The 16,266-nt window shown below is 37.9% G+C and overlaps 1 protein-coding gene across 1 annotated transcript in view; it reads right to left on the reverse strand.

Moving 5' to 3' along the window:
• The window catches only part of GLDC (glycine decarboxylase), a 114,186-nt gene that overhangs the window by 56,516 nt on the left and 41,404 nt on the right, over window positions 1–16,266 (reverse strand). Inside the window, exons 3-5 of the mRNA XM_037798387.1 lie at window positions 13,903–14,038; window positions 3,630–3,794; window positions 433–510 (exon numbers count right to left, since the gene is read on the reverse strand). Coding sequence (XP_037654315.1) covers window positions 433–510; window positions 3,630–3,794; window positions 13,903–14,038 — 379 coding nt within the window. The remainder of the gene's footprint in view (window positions 1–432; window positions 511–3,629; window positions 3,795–13,902; window positions 14,039–16,266) is intronic.

Below are 16,266 nucleotides of genomic sequence, written 5' to 3' on the forward strand. Positions count from 1 at the left end.
CTATATCATACTACACCTAGTACAGTGTGGATTCCCTGTAAACTATATTTGCAGGGAATACAGGACAGAATTGTAATAGTTGTGGAACAGGTCCATTTTTTCCCTGTTTTGCAAACTTTCAAGGCACTGTTGAAATCACATTGATATTTTTAATTAATTTTTTACAAAAAAGAAAAGGCAACATGATAACTTACTATGTATGACGCAAAGGCAACTCAAGCCCTTGAGTTTTCTCCCCTCAATTCTGACACAATTCATGTAAGAGAGAGATTCCAAGAAAGCAGGAGGGTAACTCTGTGTTGAAAGTAAAACTCGATAATCCTAACTAAATCATGTTCACCTCCAATCTATTTGGAAGTGAGAAAAAGAGAGAAACAGCAGAGATGAGCAAGGAAATACCCCTGAGTTCAAAACACAAATGAAATTAATTACTTGGCTCGAGTCTGCACCACAGATATGGTCTGCGGGTGGCAACGAGGGTCCACAAAAAATTTCCTCCTCTTGTTGTGTCTGTTGAAAATAAAAATCACATTCAAAAAGGAACATAAAAGAAAACAATATTTCAAGAATAAAAAGCAAAGATGCTACTTCCAGAAAGTCTGACCATAGCATAAAAAATACTGAGTCATTAATGACTAATGACATGTACTGACTGGAATTCCCCTTAAATCCAATTTCCCTTCAAACCCCATTTAGCAAAAGCAGACTTAAAATGGTTTGAAATTTTTTAAAATGCACTAGGAGAAAAAAGAAAAAAATGCAAAGGACAGTGGATTAAGTACAAATGAAAAACTCTTCTAATAAAAGCATCTTAGCATTCAATTGCCAAAAGGAGCATTTGGAGAGTAGCTAAACCAAGCGTCCACATCCAACAGGTGAGGGAAAGGACACCAAAAGGTTGGAGCTCATATGGGTGTGGAATCAAAGTCCTAGGAGTCCTCTTTCTACCAGTCCATGGTATGGGGGAAAAAAATCAATGAGGATGCACAACAGTTCATATATCGTGAGTGCATCTGAGTAAAAAAGAAAAGGGGGAGGGATGAATACGAGTATATTGTGCTATGCATTTGATTTCCAAGAAATATATAGAACCAATAGTGGTCAACAGTGGTTTTCTCAGGGAGTGGGACTGAGGAATAGCAGGTTTTACTTTTTATTGTCTATTTCTTACTCTTTGAATTATTTACCACTATGAACAGGAATGACTTTTACAATAAAAATAAATTTAATAGCAGAGTAAGTAGAGTTGGGAATTTGCAAAAGAGATTAATTATCCACTGCCAATGCTTATCAATTTGAATCTAAATAAATCTGGCAAAAAGATTATCTAAACCCAAATGATCTAAGATGGAGACAAACATGCTGCTACTTCTTTAAAAATTGCTAAAGATAAAAAACAATTTTAAATGCAGTTTTCCTAGTAAATAAAAATTCCACTATTATCAAACAATCTTCTACAGTATCATAATGGAGTTTCCATAGAAATAAGGGTTTTGTTTTCATTTTACCCCTTCTTCACAAAAGGCCAGATAACCATCATTCTTGTAAACTCTTTATGCTGTTTTTTTTTTTCACCTTTTTTTTTTTAATCATCATTTTATTGAGATATATTCACATACCACGCAGTCATACAAAACAAATTGTACTTTCGATTGTTTACAGTACCATTACATAGTTGTACATTCATCACCTAAATCAATCCCTGACACCTTCATTAGCACACACACAAAAATAACAAGAATAATAGTTAGAGTGAAAAAGAGCAATTGAAGCAAAAAAGAACACTGGGTACCTTTGTCTGTTTGTTTCCTTCCCCTATTTTTCTACTCATCCATCCACAAACTAGACAAAGTGGAGTGTGGTCCCCATGGCTTTCCCAATCCCACTATCACCCCTCATAAGCTACATTTTTATACATCTGTCTTCGAGATTCATGGGTTCTGGGTTGTAGTTTGATAGTTTCAGGTATCCACCACCAGCTACCCCAATTCTCCAGAACCCAAAAAGGGCCATCTAAAGTGTGCATAAGAGTGCCCACCAGAGTGACCCCTCGGCTCCTTTTGGAATCTCTCTTATGCTGTTTTTTAAGGGTAAAACTAAATGCAGACAGGAAGGAATGAGAATTAAGGAAAAGGAAGCAAATCAAGCATTTGCAGAGGGTGAGTAGCCTATTAGCACTAATTAGTTCAGGATAGAAACCCTCAGCTTCTGCAAGCATGAGGTGAAAGCTTTTACTCAGAAAAAGAGGGAGGGGTTGATGGGAGAGATGTGAAAATGTGGGAACAAGGAAGAGATAGATGAGAATGAATGAAAACCTGAGAGCAATAACTGGAGGGATGGACGGGCGGCTTTTCTTTGTGCTGTCCATGCATGACTAGAGGAAGTACCTGCACCAAGCCCCAGGGCTGCTCAGGGAACAGAAGGGCCAGTGACTGCTGTGGAACTTCCATGCCTGCTACCTGATGGACAAGCTTGGGGCTTGTCCTTCAAGTATGTGGACGCCAAGAAAGAGGCTTACGTGGCACTGAGGGACAGAGGCACAAAACGTCAGACAAAGGCACCATGAAGGCAGGCAGATTTCCCAAACAGATGACCATCTACCAGGAATGTAAGTGCAAATGTATTCACAAGGCAAAGAATTAGGGAAGGCAGGGAACTGGAGAGCAATTGTTAACTATACACAAGGACCCAGTAATTCAACTCCAAGAAATGTATTCTCAGGAAATAATCTGAAGTTTTGACAAAGATTTATTATAAGGATGCTCAGAAAGTATTATTAATAACAATAAGGAGTAGGAACAAACTAAAGGTGTAATAATAGCAATGAGATTTAAATAAATTATGGTACTTTCAAACAAGTGAGTACTACTATGTAGCCATTAAGTCATATTTTAGAAAGCTGATTAAAGAAATAGGAAATGTTCACAATATTTTAAAATAGGAAAACAGGCTACAAAACATTAAATATAAGAACAAAAAAAGGGGGTGATATTTATGTATTACGTTACAGATTGCTAACTCCTGCTCAATATTCATTCCCCCTTTCATCCTTAATGTTTAACAGAGCCACAACATGTAGGAAGCAGCAATGCCCCCATTTAAAAAAACTACATTTCCCCAGGTCACTTGCAGGAAGGGGTTGCCAATGAAACGTAAGGGAAGTTGCTGAATGGAGGCTTCCAAAAAAAACTCTTTAAGTTGGGGCTTACTGAACTAGAAGCTTCCCCTTTCCTTCTTCCTCAGTGCAGATGTCATGGCTGCAGCTGCAAGGGCTATATTGTGACCATAAGGATGGAAAAACCTCACATCAAAGATACCAGAAAAAGAGGAACATTGGTTCTTGATAATATCTTGGAGTTGCTATAACAGCCCTGGACATAACATTATCTTTGGACTTGAAAGAAAATGAAAATTTTAAGCAATAAACAGTAGCTTTTTTAAGCCACTATTATTTCAAATATTTTGTTACCAGCAGCTAACAAAAATGATCTGATACCATGTATCCCACACATACAAGAGTGTGTGTGTGTGTGTGTGTGTGTGTGTCACTAGGCACTAACGCAAACAGCAGGATAGAGACTGGATGATATCCCTCAACCTGCAGGAATCTCGGCAGCTGGGCCTCTCACCTGTAGCAGAGCTGCATCGCCTCTGCAGCTGCAGTGGCCTCGTCCAGCAAGGATGCGTTGGCTGTGTCCAGGCCTGTGATGTCACACACCATTGTCTGGTAGTTGAGTAAACTCTCCAGCCTCCCCTGGGACACCTCTGGCTGATAAGGGGTATACTGTGTGACCCTGTGATGGAAACAAAAGGCGTATGTCCAAACTGTGACTGCTATTCAGAGAAGCTCATGTAATGTCTTCATTTTAGAAATCAGTACCTGAAATATAATTTTGTCACTCTTGCGGAGAATAAGATAATACCTCAGTAAGCTTCCCCTTTGGCCTTTGTAAGGAAGCTCAGAATTAAATCTTAAAAACAATATTATCCTTAGAATAAACAGTACTTTCCTATCCCTCTATAATATTTTTAATGGCATTTCTATTTTAATGCTCTTAGCATAAATATGTGTTTTATCGTGTAAGCTGGCTCTCAAAATCTAATTGAGCTTACCGATGGTATTATACACAGAAATCTCACTTCCTATTATCTTTCTTCTAGCTGAAGCTCACCTTTTTCAGTTAACTATATGAACCCCCAAGAATTTAATATCTAATACTCAAAACATCTGCTCTTCTCGGGGGGAAGGGGTGTCCTTGCTTTACAGTAGTCAGGAGAAGGTTCTTTGTGCTCCCAAGAAATTAACAGAGAGGTCTTTAAGAATTCTTACTATCCCATTACTAAGAATCTATGGAAAATAACTCCAGAGCTATCAAAATTCAGGGATACAAGATTAGAAGGCAGCATAGACAGGGGTTCTAATCTTACTACCTGCAGTAATTAGCCAGGAATGAGGCTTTGGTATGTGTTAACCAATTTAGTTCCTTCACTCTTTTTTCATTCCATCATTCAATCACTCCCCCCACAAACATTTACTGAGTGCCTATCAATTATGAAGAAGTATTAGGGGTTCTGGTGACACATCATAAATCCCTGATCTCAAGGAGAATATGTTCTAGTAGAGAATAAGAGACAATAAACAAATAATTTCAGAATGGCAAATGTTTTAAAGAAAACAAAGGTGATAGGATTGAGGGTGACTGAAGACTTGTGACAGATTGCAACCTTCTCACCAATATCCCATTCACTCTGACAACCACCAATGTGGTTCAGATTTGGGTCTGCACATCTGCATAGAACCAGAATTGTTTCATATCTTCTCATAACTTTTCCAAGGAAGAAAAGTTTAGGGGAATAGTTTTGTGTTATTTTCCTTCTTCATTTTTTGCAAGCCCTTTTCCTTTGTCTCTTGCTTCTGATAATCACCTTCAGATATTTCCATCCACCTTTTTTGTGTTGTTTTTTTTTGGGGGGGGGTGGGGGAGGCTTCTAAATCAAATACAATTTCAGTGTTTTCTTACCTTTAGGGGTTGGGAGGTGGGGGGTGAGGAGGCCTCACCAAGCAGTACAATGTCAAGACTTTGAATTAATTTCCTGAAACTTTTATTGGAATAACAGTGGTGTGTGTGTGTGTGTGTGTGTGTGTGTGTGTGTGTGTGTGTGTGTGTATGGCCAGCAAATTTTTACTTCAAGTAACTCCTTGAAGAGCCTGGCTTAGCAACTGTAAATCAATTGGCCAAATTCTAAGTGGGTGGTGAACTGGAATGAATCAAGCACACAATACAGGGGGTAGACAAATACAAAGGGAATCTGAGCAGAAATGTGGTTATACGAAAGGCATAGACAGAGGGCAGTTAGGCCATTCTGAATTCAGACCAGACACAACTTGCACGCACTGCCTGCTACCACCAACACGGGCACGGCACTACCCCGGCTACGTGCTAACATGAACCTTTCATTTTATTCATTATCATTTTTTGACATATAGAGAAAGACACAAATTTACATGTAAGTACACACACACACACAAGCACACACATGTACAAGGGAGCTATCTGTTAAATGGACAAGACTCATTATATCCATAAAGATAAGGACAGAGTATTTAGCAGGAAGAGAAAGAGTAATTCTCCAAAGAATTCATCATGGCACTGAATATAATGTTGAAAAATGAGCAACAAACTAAGTGTCCACTAAAAGAGGAATGATAAACAAATAATAAAAATAAATGATAATTAGGCAATATGCATTCATTGAAAATGATACTGTAAAAAAATATTTCCTGGCATGAAAGATTTTCATGCTATATTAATTTAAAAAATAAAATATAAAACACTATGATCACAGTTTTATAAATTTATAAAAGACAAATAAGTAATCCAAAGTAAGCCAATAAGTTAGCTAAAATGCTAACAGTGGTTTTCTCTAGATGGTGAAATTAACAGTAATTTTTATTTTCTTTTCATGGTATGTTCTAAATGTTCAAGACATTAGTCACCATTTATTCACCATTTCTATTGTCAAGTACATATTTACTACTTTTTGTTCTGAATATGTTATACATGTTCATTGTAAAAAGTTGGAAAACTCCGATAACTATCTAAGATAATTATCAAGAAAATAAAATCACCCATTATTCCAAAACTCCAAAATAACTACAGTTTACATTTTGGTGCATTATTTTTGGTCTCTTTCTACATCATAATCATATTCCTATTTGAAAGTGGGATTATACTATATGCAGTTTTATATCCTGACTTTTTTTTCAGTTGACATTATTCCATGGACAATTCTAAAAACTTAAAAATATTATTCAAAAATATAAAGGAGGGGGCAAGATGGTGGCATAGAGAGGAGTGCAATTTAGTTAGGCCCCTGGAACAACTAATGAACAACCAGGAACAACTAGTAAATAATTTGGAATAACTGCTGGGGAACAACCATGGCTGTCCACACATTGTACACCAACCTGGATTGGGAGGAATGCCTGAGATTGCAGCATAAAATCTTTAAGTATAAACTGTTGAGCTGTGCCAGAAGCTCCCTCCCCCCATGCCAGGCTTAGCTGCAAAACCTCACTGTGGTGGAAAGCAGCACTCTCCCAGCAAGCAAATATAGCTCAACCGAGCTCCAACTGGGGTTTTAATTAGCAAATGTGAATCGCTGAATACAAGCTACAAACCCCCAACAAGCAGACAGAGACTTTTAGTGACGACTGACCTTAAAGAACCAGAAGACTCATCTGTCCTGGGAGGGGGAGCCCAGCAGACCAGGTGTCACCTCTGGCCAACGAGTGAAGGTGGGGGGCCATGTACTGGTTCCAAAAGGGGGCTTTCTGTCCTTTTTTCTCTCTCTCAACCTGAGAGAAAAGAGCTGCAGCCATTTTCAGTTCCCAGTGCTTTGACCCAGACAGGGGTGGAGATAAAGAGTCATTAAGACAATTCAAATACAGATGATAATTCCCTAGAGGGTATATCTTCCCTAAGAGTAAGGAGGTGCAGCTCAGCATTCCCCTCAGAACCAGACCCCAGAGACTGGGGGAAAACAGCCAAAACAGAAACTGAAGGGGCCACATCTCCTTACACTAGTCGGGAGTAACAGGCTGACAGGTGCCACCTGCTAGGCAGGTCAGGAAAAGCACAGAGACTGGAGACCTCACAGGAAAGTCTGTCATTCTAAGATACACCCTGAATATAACCCCATTCTGAGACCTGAACCCGTTCTGGTCTGGGAAAATCTGACTGGGGTAACCAAGGAAGCCAGATGCCTAGCCAACTGCAATCTATACTAGGAAAAAGAAAGATATGGCCCAGTTAAAGGAACAAACTTACACCTCAACCAAGATACAGTGGAGATATTGTTTCACTTTAATGAAACAATCTATTAAAGATTTTCAAAGAAATATGCTAAATCAATCAAAAACCAAAGCAATGAGTTCAGGGAAGATATAACAAAAGACATGAAGGCTATAAAAAAAACACTGGGTGAACATAAGGTAGGAATGGAAAGTTTGAAAAAACAACTGGCAGAATGTATGGAAATGAAAGACACAACACAAGAGATGAAAAACACAATGGAGACATACAACAGGAGATCTCAAGAGGCAGAAGAAAACACTCAGGAACTGGAGAACAAGACACCTGAAATCCTACACACAAAAGAACAGATAGGGAAAAGAATGGAAAAACATGAGCAATGGCTCAGGGAATTGAATGGCAACATGAAGCACATGAATGTAAGTAGCATGGGTGTCCCAGAAGGTGAAGAGAAGGGAAAAGGGGCAGAAGCAATGAAAAAGGAAATACTCAATAAAAATTTCCCATCTCTTATCAAAGACATAAAATTACATATCCAAGAAGCGCAGCATACCCCAAACAGAATAGATATGACTAGACTACACCAAGACACCTAATAATCAAATTATCAAACGTCAAAAACAGAGAATCCTGAAAGCAGCAAGAGAAAAGTGATCCATCACATACAAAGGAAGCTTGATGAGACTATGCGCAGATTTCTCAGTAGAAACCATGGAGGCAAGAAGGAAGTGGTGTGATATATTTAAGATACTGAAAGAGAAAAACTGCCAACCAAGAATCCTATATCTAGCAAAACTGTCCTTCAAATATGAGGGACAGTTTAAAATATTCTCTGGCAAACAGACAATAACAGAGTTTGTGAACAAGATACCTGCACTACAGGAAATACTAAAGGGAGCACTACAGACAGATAGGAAAAGACAGGAGTGAGAGGTTTGGAACACAATTTTGGCAGATGGCAGCACAGCAATGTAAGTACACTGAACAAAGACGACTGTGAGTATGGTTGAAAGAGGAAGGTTGGGAGCATGTGGGACACCAGAAGGAAAGAGGAAAGATAGACTGGGACTGTATAACTCAATGAAACCTAGAGTGCTCAACAATTGTGATAAAATGTACAAATATGTTTTTGCATGAGGGAGAACAAATGAATGTCAGCCTTGCAAAGTGTTAAAAATAGGGTGGTCTGGGTGAAAAATATAATCAATGTAAACCAGAGAATATATTTAACAGAAACTTTGTATTATGCTTCCTTTAATGTAACAAAGGCAATATACCAAAACTAAATGCCTTTAAGAAGGGGACATAAGGGAGGGGTATGGGACTCTTGGCACTGGTGAGGTTGTCTGACTCTTTTATTCTACTTAAGGTTAACTCTGTCTTTCCTTTGTTGCTTTTTAGCTGTTACGGTTTTTGTTTTTTGTTTTTTTTCTCTCTCTCTCTCTTTTTCTTTTGTCTCTCTACCTTCTTTGACTCTTCCTCCTTCTTTGCGGAAGAAATGGAGATGTCCTTATATAGATAGTGGTGATGGTGGTGAATACATAAATACATGACTATAAACATCCTATACAGGGAACTTAGGATGGAAAGTATGGTGGGTGAACAAAACCATCTTTAAAAAAAAAAAAAATGGATTTATGAAGAAATCTTGAGTGAAATAAGTCAGACACATAAGGACAAATATTGCAGGGTCTCACTGATATGAATTAATTATAAAATGTAAACTCCTAGACATGAATTATAAGTTACCAGGATATAGAACGAGGTTAAAGAATAGGGAGTGGTTGCTTAGTATGAGCAGAATGTTCAACTAGGTTGAACTTAAGTGTTTAGAAATGGATAGAGGTGACAGAAGCAAGTTATTGTGAGAATAACTAACAGTGCTGAATGGTAAGTGAATGTGGTGGAAAGGGGAAACTTAAGAGTCACATATGTCAACAGAAGGAAAGTTGGAGGTTTAAAAGATGAAAATGTATTAAACAGTGAACCTTGTGGTGGACAATGTCCGTGATTAACTATACAAATATTAGAAATCTCTTTCATGAACTAGAACAAGTGTATGACACTATTAAGTAGAAGCTAATCATAGAGGGGTATATAAGGGGAAAAATATACCTATTGCAAAGTATGTACTACAGTTAGTAGTATTTTAACATTCTTTCATCAACAGTAACAAATGCACTCTACCAATACTGTGAGTCAATAATGGGGGGGGGGGCAGTGGTTAGGGTTATGGGAGGATTGGTGTTTTCTTTTTTTGTCTTTATTTCTTTTCTGGAGTAATGGAAATATTCTAAAACTTGAAAAAATAATAATTGTGATGGATGCACAGCTGTATGATGGTACCGCGGGCAGTTGATTGTACACTTTGGATCTTTGTATAATTGTATGGTACGTGAACAGTCTCAATCAAATTAAATTTAAAATATATATATATATATAGTTATAATTGTTACATGTTAGTAAATCATTTTGCTTTATCACAATTTATTTAAGTCCCCTCAAGTTGAATATTAATTTGGTTTCAAATATTATAAATAGCATAATGGTGAACATCCTTATCTTTGTCTTGTTTCCTTTGAATGAATTCCTAGAAGTGGAATTTCAAACCATAAGATATATGACAATTAATTTTAAGGCTCTCATTGCCACATTGCTCTCCAGAAAGATCACATCAGCCTGTATTCCCTCAAGCAGTACAGTGACTCATGGATTTCCCTGCATCTTCAACAATACTAAGTAACAAGAAGGCCTGGGTTTCGATTTAATTCTTCAACTTATTACTCATGACCTGGGACAAGAAACAAAACCTCTCTCTATCCTATTTTTCTTAGCTATCAATAAAGATTAACATCACCTACTTCAGATATTTTCTTAACACTCAAATCAGGTTAACATACATAACGCATTATGGACATGGTAAAGTACTCCACAAATGTTGGCTGCTATTCAAGTAAATAGAATTGAAAAGAACACTCACAAACTGAGGCCTTCAAAATCCCTAACTTTTGGAGAGTTAAAGGTGTGTATGTGTCTGTATGTGTTTTAAGACTCAGCATACAATCAATATTTGTTAATGTCCCATGGGCTTGAAGTTTTTTCCATAGTTAGGTCTTTTAAAAATTTAAAAAGTAAAAACTCCTAGACTTCCTCCAAAGGATTCAGTCATAGATCTTTTCAGATATTATTAAGTAATTCTACTTGGAAACTATATTTTTCTGCAAATTCATTACATACCATGTCAGCTTCATGTTCCCTGCTCTTCCCCTAACCTGCCCTCCAAATAAATTTCTCCTCCTGAATATTCTTATTCCTTTAAAGGTACCACTATTCTGCCAATTCTCAGGATTAAAACCTTAGATGTTTTAACCCCAAATAATGATCGATCTCCATTAGTCTTTTTTTTTCCTGATACACATCCTTTCTTCTGATACACACTATTAGCCTAGTACAGTGCTTAGAAGAGGAAATTATCTAATATTTGTGATGCAAATGTGTGCATTTGATAACCCTACTTGATACCTCAGGTGGCACCCTATCACCTTCAGGATAAACCCCAAATTTCACATGCACAGTCCTTCATACCGGAGACCATGGTGTTCCTTCTATCACATACTTCAGGATTTAATATTCCCATCATCCCCTTGCTCAGCCTTCCTCTTTTCGCTCAACTTTTTTATAAGTCCAAGCCTAAACTAGTGTTAATCAGCACTGCTGAAAGTAAAGCTTTAAAATTGTTTTCTTCTAAACATGACAAATACGTGATCCCACCTCTTTTTCTTGTAAACTTTTTTTATGTAAACATGTCTTTTACACTACTAAAGGAAAACAGGCATTAATGCTCTTAAAAATGATCTATTAAAAGACTCTTAGTTGGCAACAGTAAATACATACTCATTTTAGGAGAAAAATGGCTATCAAAGGGACTGCCATCATGCCCATAAGCATTTAGTTGCCTCAGTTATGCAGAAAATAGTGATTACGAAAATGTGTCTGTGATCTACAATTCCTACATTACAAACGTTTAATTCAATTGGCTTCTGTTTCTAGATTTTTTAAATATTTAAAATATATGTCTCCACACCCACAAGGCATTCATTCTGGCTAAAAGAGAATGCTTGATATATCTCAACATGGCATTAATAATTATTCCAAAATAACCAGTATTCTCTATCATTTTGGCTGTGACATTTCTTTTGGCATTGGAAAAAAGGAAGGTAGTAGAGGTTTAGCAGTAAGACAAGTATTTATGAGTCTCTCATTTTAATCCTGATGCCAAAATTACACAAAACAGAAATAGCCAAAAAGAAGATATAAATGTTCTGATACTAGTTACTGACGGTTTCAGCAGTCTAAAATTTGGAACAGTGGATCTCATAAAATTAATTCTAGACCTGAAGTAAATTTTGTTTTAAGAGTCCAAATGTTTGTATTCTTTGGAGGCTATGTTTTCCATTTATTTTCACCTCACGTCACCGGAACTTGTTGGCTCCATCTCTATGGAAACCATTCAGAAGGGTGATAGTGTGGGGTCTACCCACCCACATGTACACATCCTGCCCTATCAGCAATGGCACAGTGCAGTATCACCCTCTGGTTCAGATCAGCTTCCAGAGAACGGGAAGGAACACTATTTAACAAGCACCCTAAAAAACAGCAAAGAACATCATCTCCCTCTCCAATTGCTGGCTGCTCCTAAAGCAAATGAATGCATCCGCTCACAGCCAGGAAGCAATATGGTGACTATTCTGTTATGGCCACCAAGAGTGAAGGCTCTGGCCAGTGTTCAGATGGCTGGACTACTGCAGCCCATTCATGTATTTTTTAAGAGGGAAGAGAGACAAGCCATTTGTTTTTGAAATCGAACTTGGTATTTACCCTTCAAACTTTTACCAATACCACAGTGGAAAAGAAGCCCTCAGCAACACACTACAAAAATCAGAAAAACTAGCTCTTTGACAGCTATGCTTCCCTGTTCTTTTATTAATATAAAAGTGGAGCATATTGAAACTAAAAGCTCTGTTCAGGGATGGCAATGCAAGGGTGATTATGCCAACAGATCTGGCTTTGATAACAACTACGTGACACTGTAACGATGTGACATCTAGGGCAAAGCATTCTCACTGATCATGACATTGTTTGCACTTACGGTTTTGAAAAGCAGACAGAAGATGAAAAGCGTTCAGTTAATTTTTACAGTTCAGTGCTTTGGGGCATGTACTTAAAAATTTCAAGCTCCTGTGGAGACAATGATTTCTATTTAGGAGAACCCACCTCCCCTTTATTAAAGTTGGATTTTTAAATACATGCTAACCTGAAATATATCTTACTACAAATACCTTTGAATCACATTATTCTGTCCTCTTACTAGAAATTAAAATAAAATGACTTCTTACAGTAACTTAAAAAAAAAATCACCTAAGAATTATCATCACCTCCCTATGCTTGATTTATTTTCATGCTGGAAATAATAAGCACACACACATACTCTCAAACAAGACTTCTTCCTTTGGAAACTAAGCCATCAGTTGAAATACAGTTGCAATTCTAAGATTCTGGTATGTACAAAGACATCAATCCATAAAGGAGAGAAAGAAAGCCTGGGAATCCCCACCCTCCATAGTTAGATGTTATTTCCCAATGGACAGAAGAACACAGAAGGTTGCTCTCACACCTTTGCAGCCCTGGACTCTGCCAGTCAAGAAGTGTCCATGGTGTTTTCTTGTTTAGCATTGGAATGTGAACCTCTGTTTGGCTCTTTATATCACATAGCAAACAGCAAAATAGTATGGAAGAGGGCTGAGAGTTTTTCCTAAAGTACAGAAGAAACACTTTGTTTTGTTCAATCAGTGGAGACTGGAGTGGGCCTGGGACACAGGACACCCCCCACACATGCACACACACCCTTAGTAGGAATGACCTACCTGATTGGCGAAGTGAGATCAGACCAAGTAACCGAGCATATGCAGCTCAGTCCCTTCCAGATTCTCTTTTTATCTTTTCTGGAAGAGTCTGTCCACAAAATACCTCTTTCTCTATAAAGTGCTGGGTAATGAGGCTCATATTTTGATCTGCATTTCTCTGACTCTCTGTCTTCTTTTTCACTTGGTTGTGAATCCAGAATACAGAGGGATGGCCGGATTAACTATCACCCCTAAAATCCCAACAGAAGTTAATGGACTGAGATTCTCTCTCAGATCCCAACATGGATTTGCTGAGTAAGCTGAGACATAGCCTAAAAAGCCAGCATCCCCAATGAGGAACAAAGCCCTGAATGCCCATCTCCAGGTTTGAGGGCCTGCTTACAAATACACCACAGAAATTAAGGCTGAGAGGGGAAGAGATTATCAGCATCCAAAATGGAGAGCTCTAGAAGATTTCTTGGGAAGAACCGTCTATTTCCTCTACCACTGAAAAAGAAATTTTCCAAGCCAGGGAAAGCCAGGTAGGTTCCTGGAAGTCAGAGACCTACCAGAGGTTAGTGTCAGTGCATAAGTTGTGACACTCCTTGGAGAAAGTGTAGAGTGGGGGTGGGAGTGGGATACCATGTAATCACTATCCTATTCTTTAAACAAGATATACATACCATCCCGAATTCTCCAGTAAGTTCCGCACAATTGTCTGTGGTGCTGAGCAGTTGTAGTAGCCCATGCCAATATACGATCTCCAGATCTGGTTTTTGCTGGAAATGACATGCAGAGTTGCAAGGATTTCATTTTCACCTGATGTGGGAAAAAGAGAGAAATGCTACCAAAAGAAAAATCTCAGAGAGAGCTCCAACTATAGTCTAAAAACCCTTGTTTTGTTTGAATATTTCTATGAGGAGAAAAACTGAACAAAAACTAAAAGGATCATCCAAGCAACCAATACTAAGTATACAAAACTCAGAAGAATACCAAAACAGCATTCAATTTCTCCTTGAGGTTGGTTCCATATAATTTGAGGGGCTCTTTTTCTTTTTGGCTCTTTGTTTGCCAGAGCTGCCCAATTTTTTAACATTCACCTCATTTTTCCAGGTCTCTTCAGTTTCCTTTAATTGGTTTCTATTCTATTTTATTCTAAATAAAAATTGTCTTACCATGTGTTTTCCCCTTTAAATTACCTTATACTCTCCAGAAGCAGGCAAAATTTCAGTCTTCAAAATACATTACCAACATTTTCTCTAAAATTCTTCTACTGATTGTGATATTTTTTCCTTTGTGTCATTGAAAGGGCTGCTTATAAAAGGCCATGATCCAACAAAATATCAATTGTAATAAAAGACCCCCAAGCAATTTAATCAGCATTCCCATTATGCCCTTAGGTAATTAAGTAAGAATTTATAAAAGTTTCTGAATGCAAGTAAGACCCTATTTTGAATTCATTTGTATAGTAAGAACAAAATAATAATAGCATCCAACATTCATTGAACACTTACTCTTGGTCAGGAACTGCACCAAAGGCTTTTCACACAGGGATGGAAACTGAGGCCTGGAGAAGATCATTTGCCCAGGACCACACAGCTTTAAAGGAGGAAAATTCCAGCCTGTCTTTACTCCAGTTCCCCCACCTAAACCAATTGGAAAGTTTAAGACCTGCTACATGTACAGCACTTATGGTGACGGGTCTTTTGCCCTTTTGCAAACAGACAGATAAATGCTACTAGAATTTAGCTGCGATTTAGCTACTTAGGCAAATGTCTATACAAACTGTTTGGCTCCTATGAGATCTTAGGGACTTGGTCTCTTAAACCTTGGAATTAACTGATTTTTGTTGTCACTGTCAGAGAAAAACTGAGGTATGGCAAAATCTAAGGCAGGAAACTAGCTAGGATGATGCTCCACATTCTTTTAATCCTACCAAACTACATGAACATTATCTTCATTAATCCTTCCATGTACTCAGTGAAACCATCTTCACCATCTGCCCCACCCTCATACCCCCTGCACACTCACTCCACCACTTTGAAAGGAAATAGAGTCACAAGAAATATGTCATTTGCCAGGTTAAGATTAAGGCAACAGAGGACAGATTTTTGTTTATTGAGGGTTTTTTCTTTTTTTTTTACCTTAAAAAAAATTGTGGTAACATGTACAACATAAAGTTGATACTGGAAAAAGGCAGTGGATGCTCTGCCTGATGTGTTCAAACGACCAATTCCTGAGACACCGGGATTTCAAAGAGAAAAAGAGCTTATTGCTAGGCATGAAGCAGAAGATCAGATGGCCTACTGGCCCAAAGGTCTGTCTCCCTGAACTGCAGTAATTCTGATAGTTTTATAATAACAAAAGATGGGCAGGTTTCAGGATAATGAGCACAATGGCCCCAGATGATGTAATTAGAGGTGATCTAATTATTGAGTATGTGCAGACTGATTACATGCTTAGTCACAGGATGTATGCAAGAAAATGGTAGCCATAATATGATGATGGGCGTGATTTTTAGTATTATAATGAGGTACAGGTCACTCACAGGTTAAAGACCAAGCTACTGCACAGGTCAGGTGGACCCATTTTGGTTAGATACAGCTTCGGTTATCAAGATAATGTTGGAATTGGGGTGGATTCATTCTGGGCTGACCCAAAGCCCTTCATTAATAAACATTAGGGGCTGTCTTTAGTGATCATAAGACTTCAAAGTCGAAAAACTGGATAAATGGGTACAAGTGAAAGTCACAAGGTTTTTATGATACAAGGTCACAAGATAAAGGCTATACAATCATTATCAGAGATCAAGGGAGCTGGATTACAGTTAAGGATTCAGGTATTTCCCTCTATCTACTCTAATATACCAAAAGTTAAAAGGAATATCTATATAATGATTCAGTAATCATAATCATCCCCTAAATCCTAACTTCTCGGTTACAAAGTTTCCTATTTTAATCATTTTCAAGTATACTATTCAGTGGTATTAATTACATTCACATTGCTGTGATACCATCACCACCAGCTCAGGAAGAATTTTATAAATA

This window comes from Choloepus didactylus, chromosome 10, assembly GCF_015220235.1.
Source record: "Choloepus didactylus isolate mChoDid1 chromosome 10, mChoDid1.pri, whole genome shotgun sequence".
Lineage (NCBI taxonomy): Eukaryota > Metazoa > Chordata > Mammalia > Pilosa > Megalonychidae > Choloepus > Choloepus didactylus.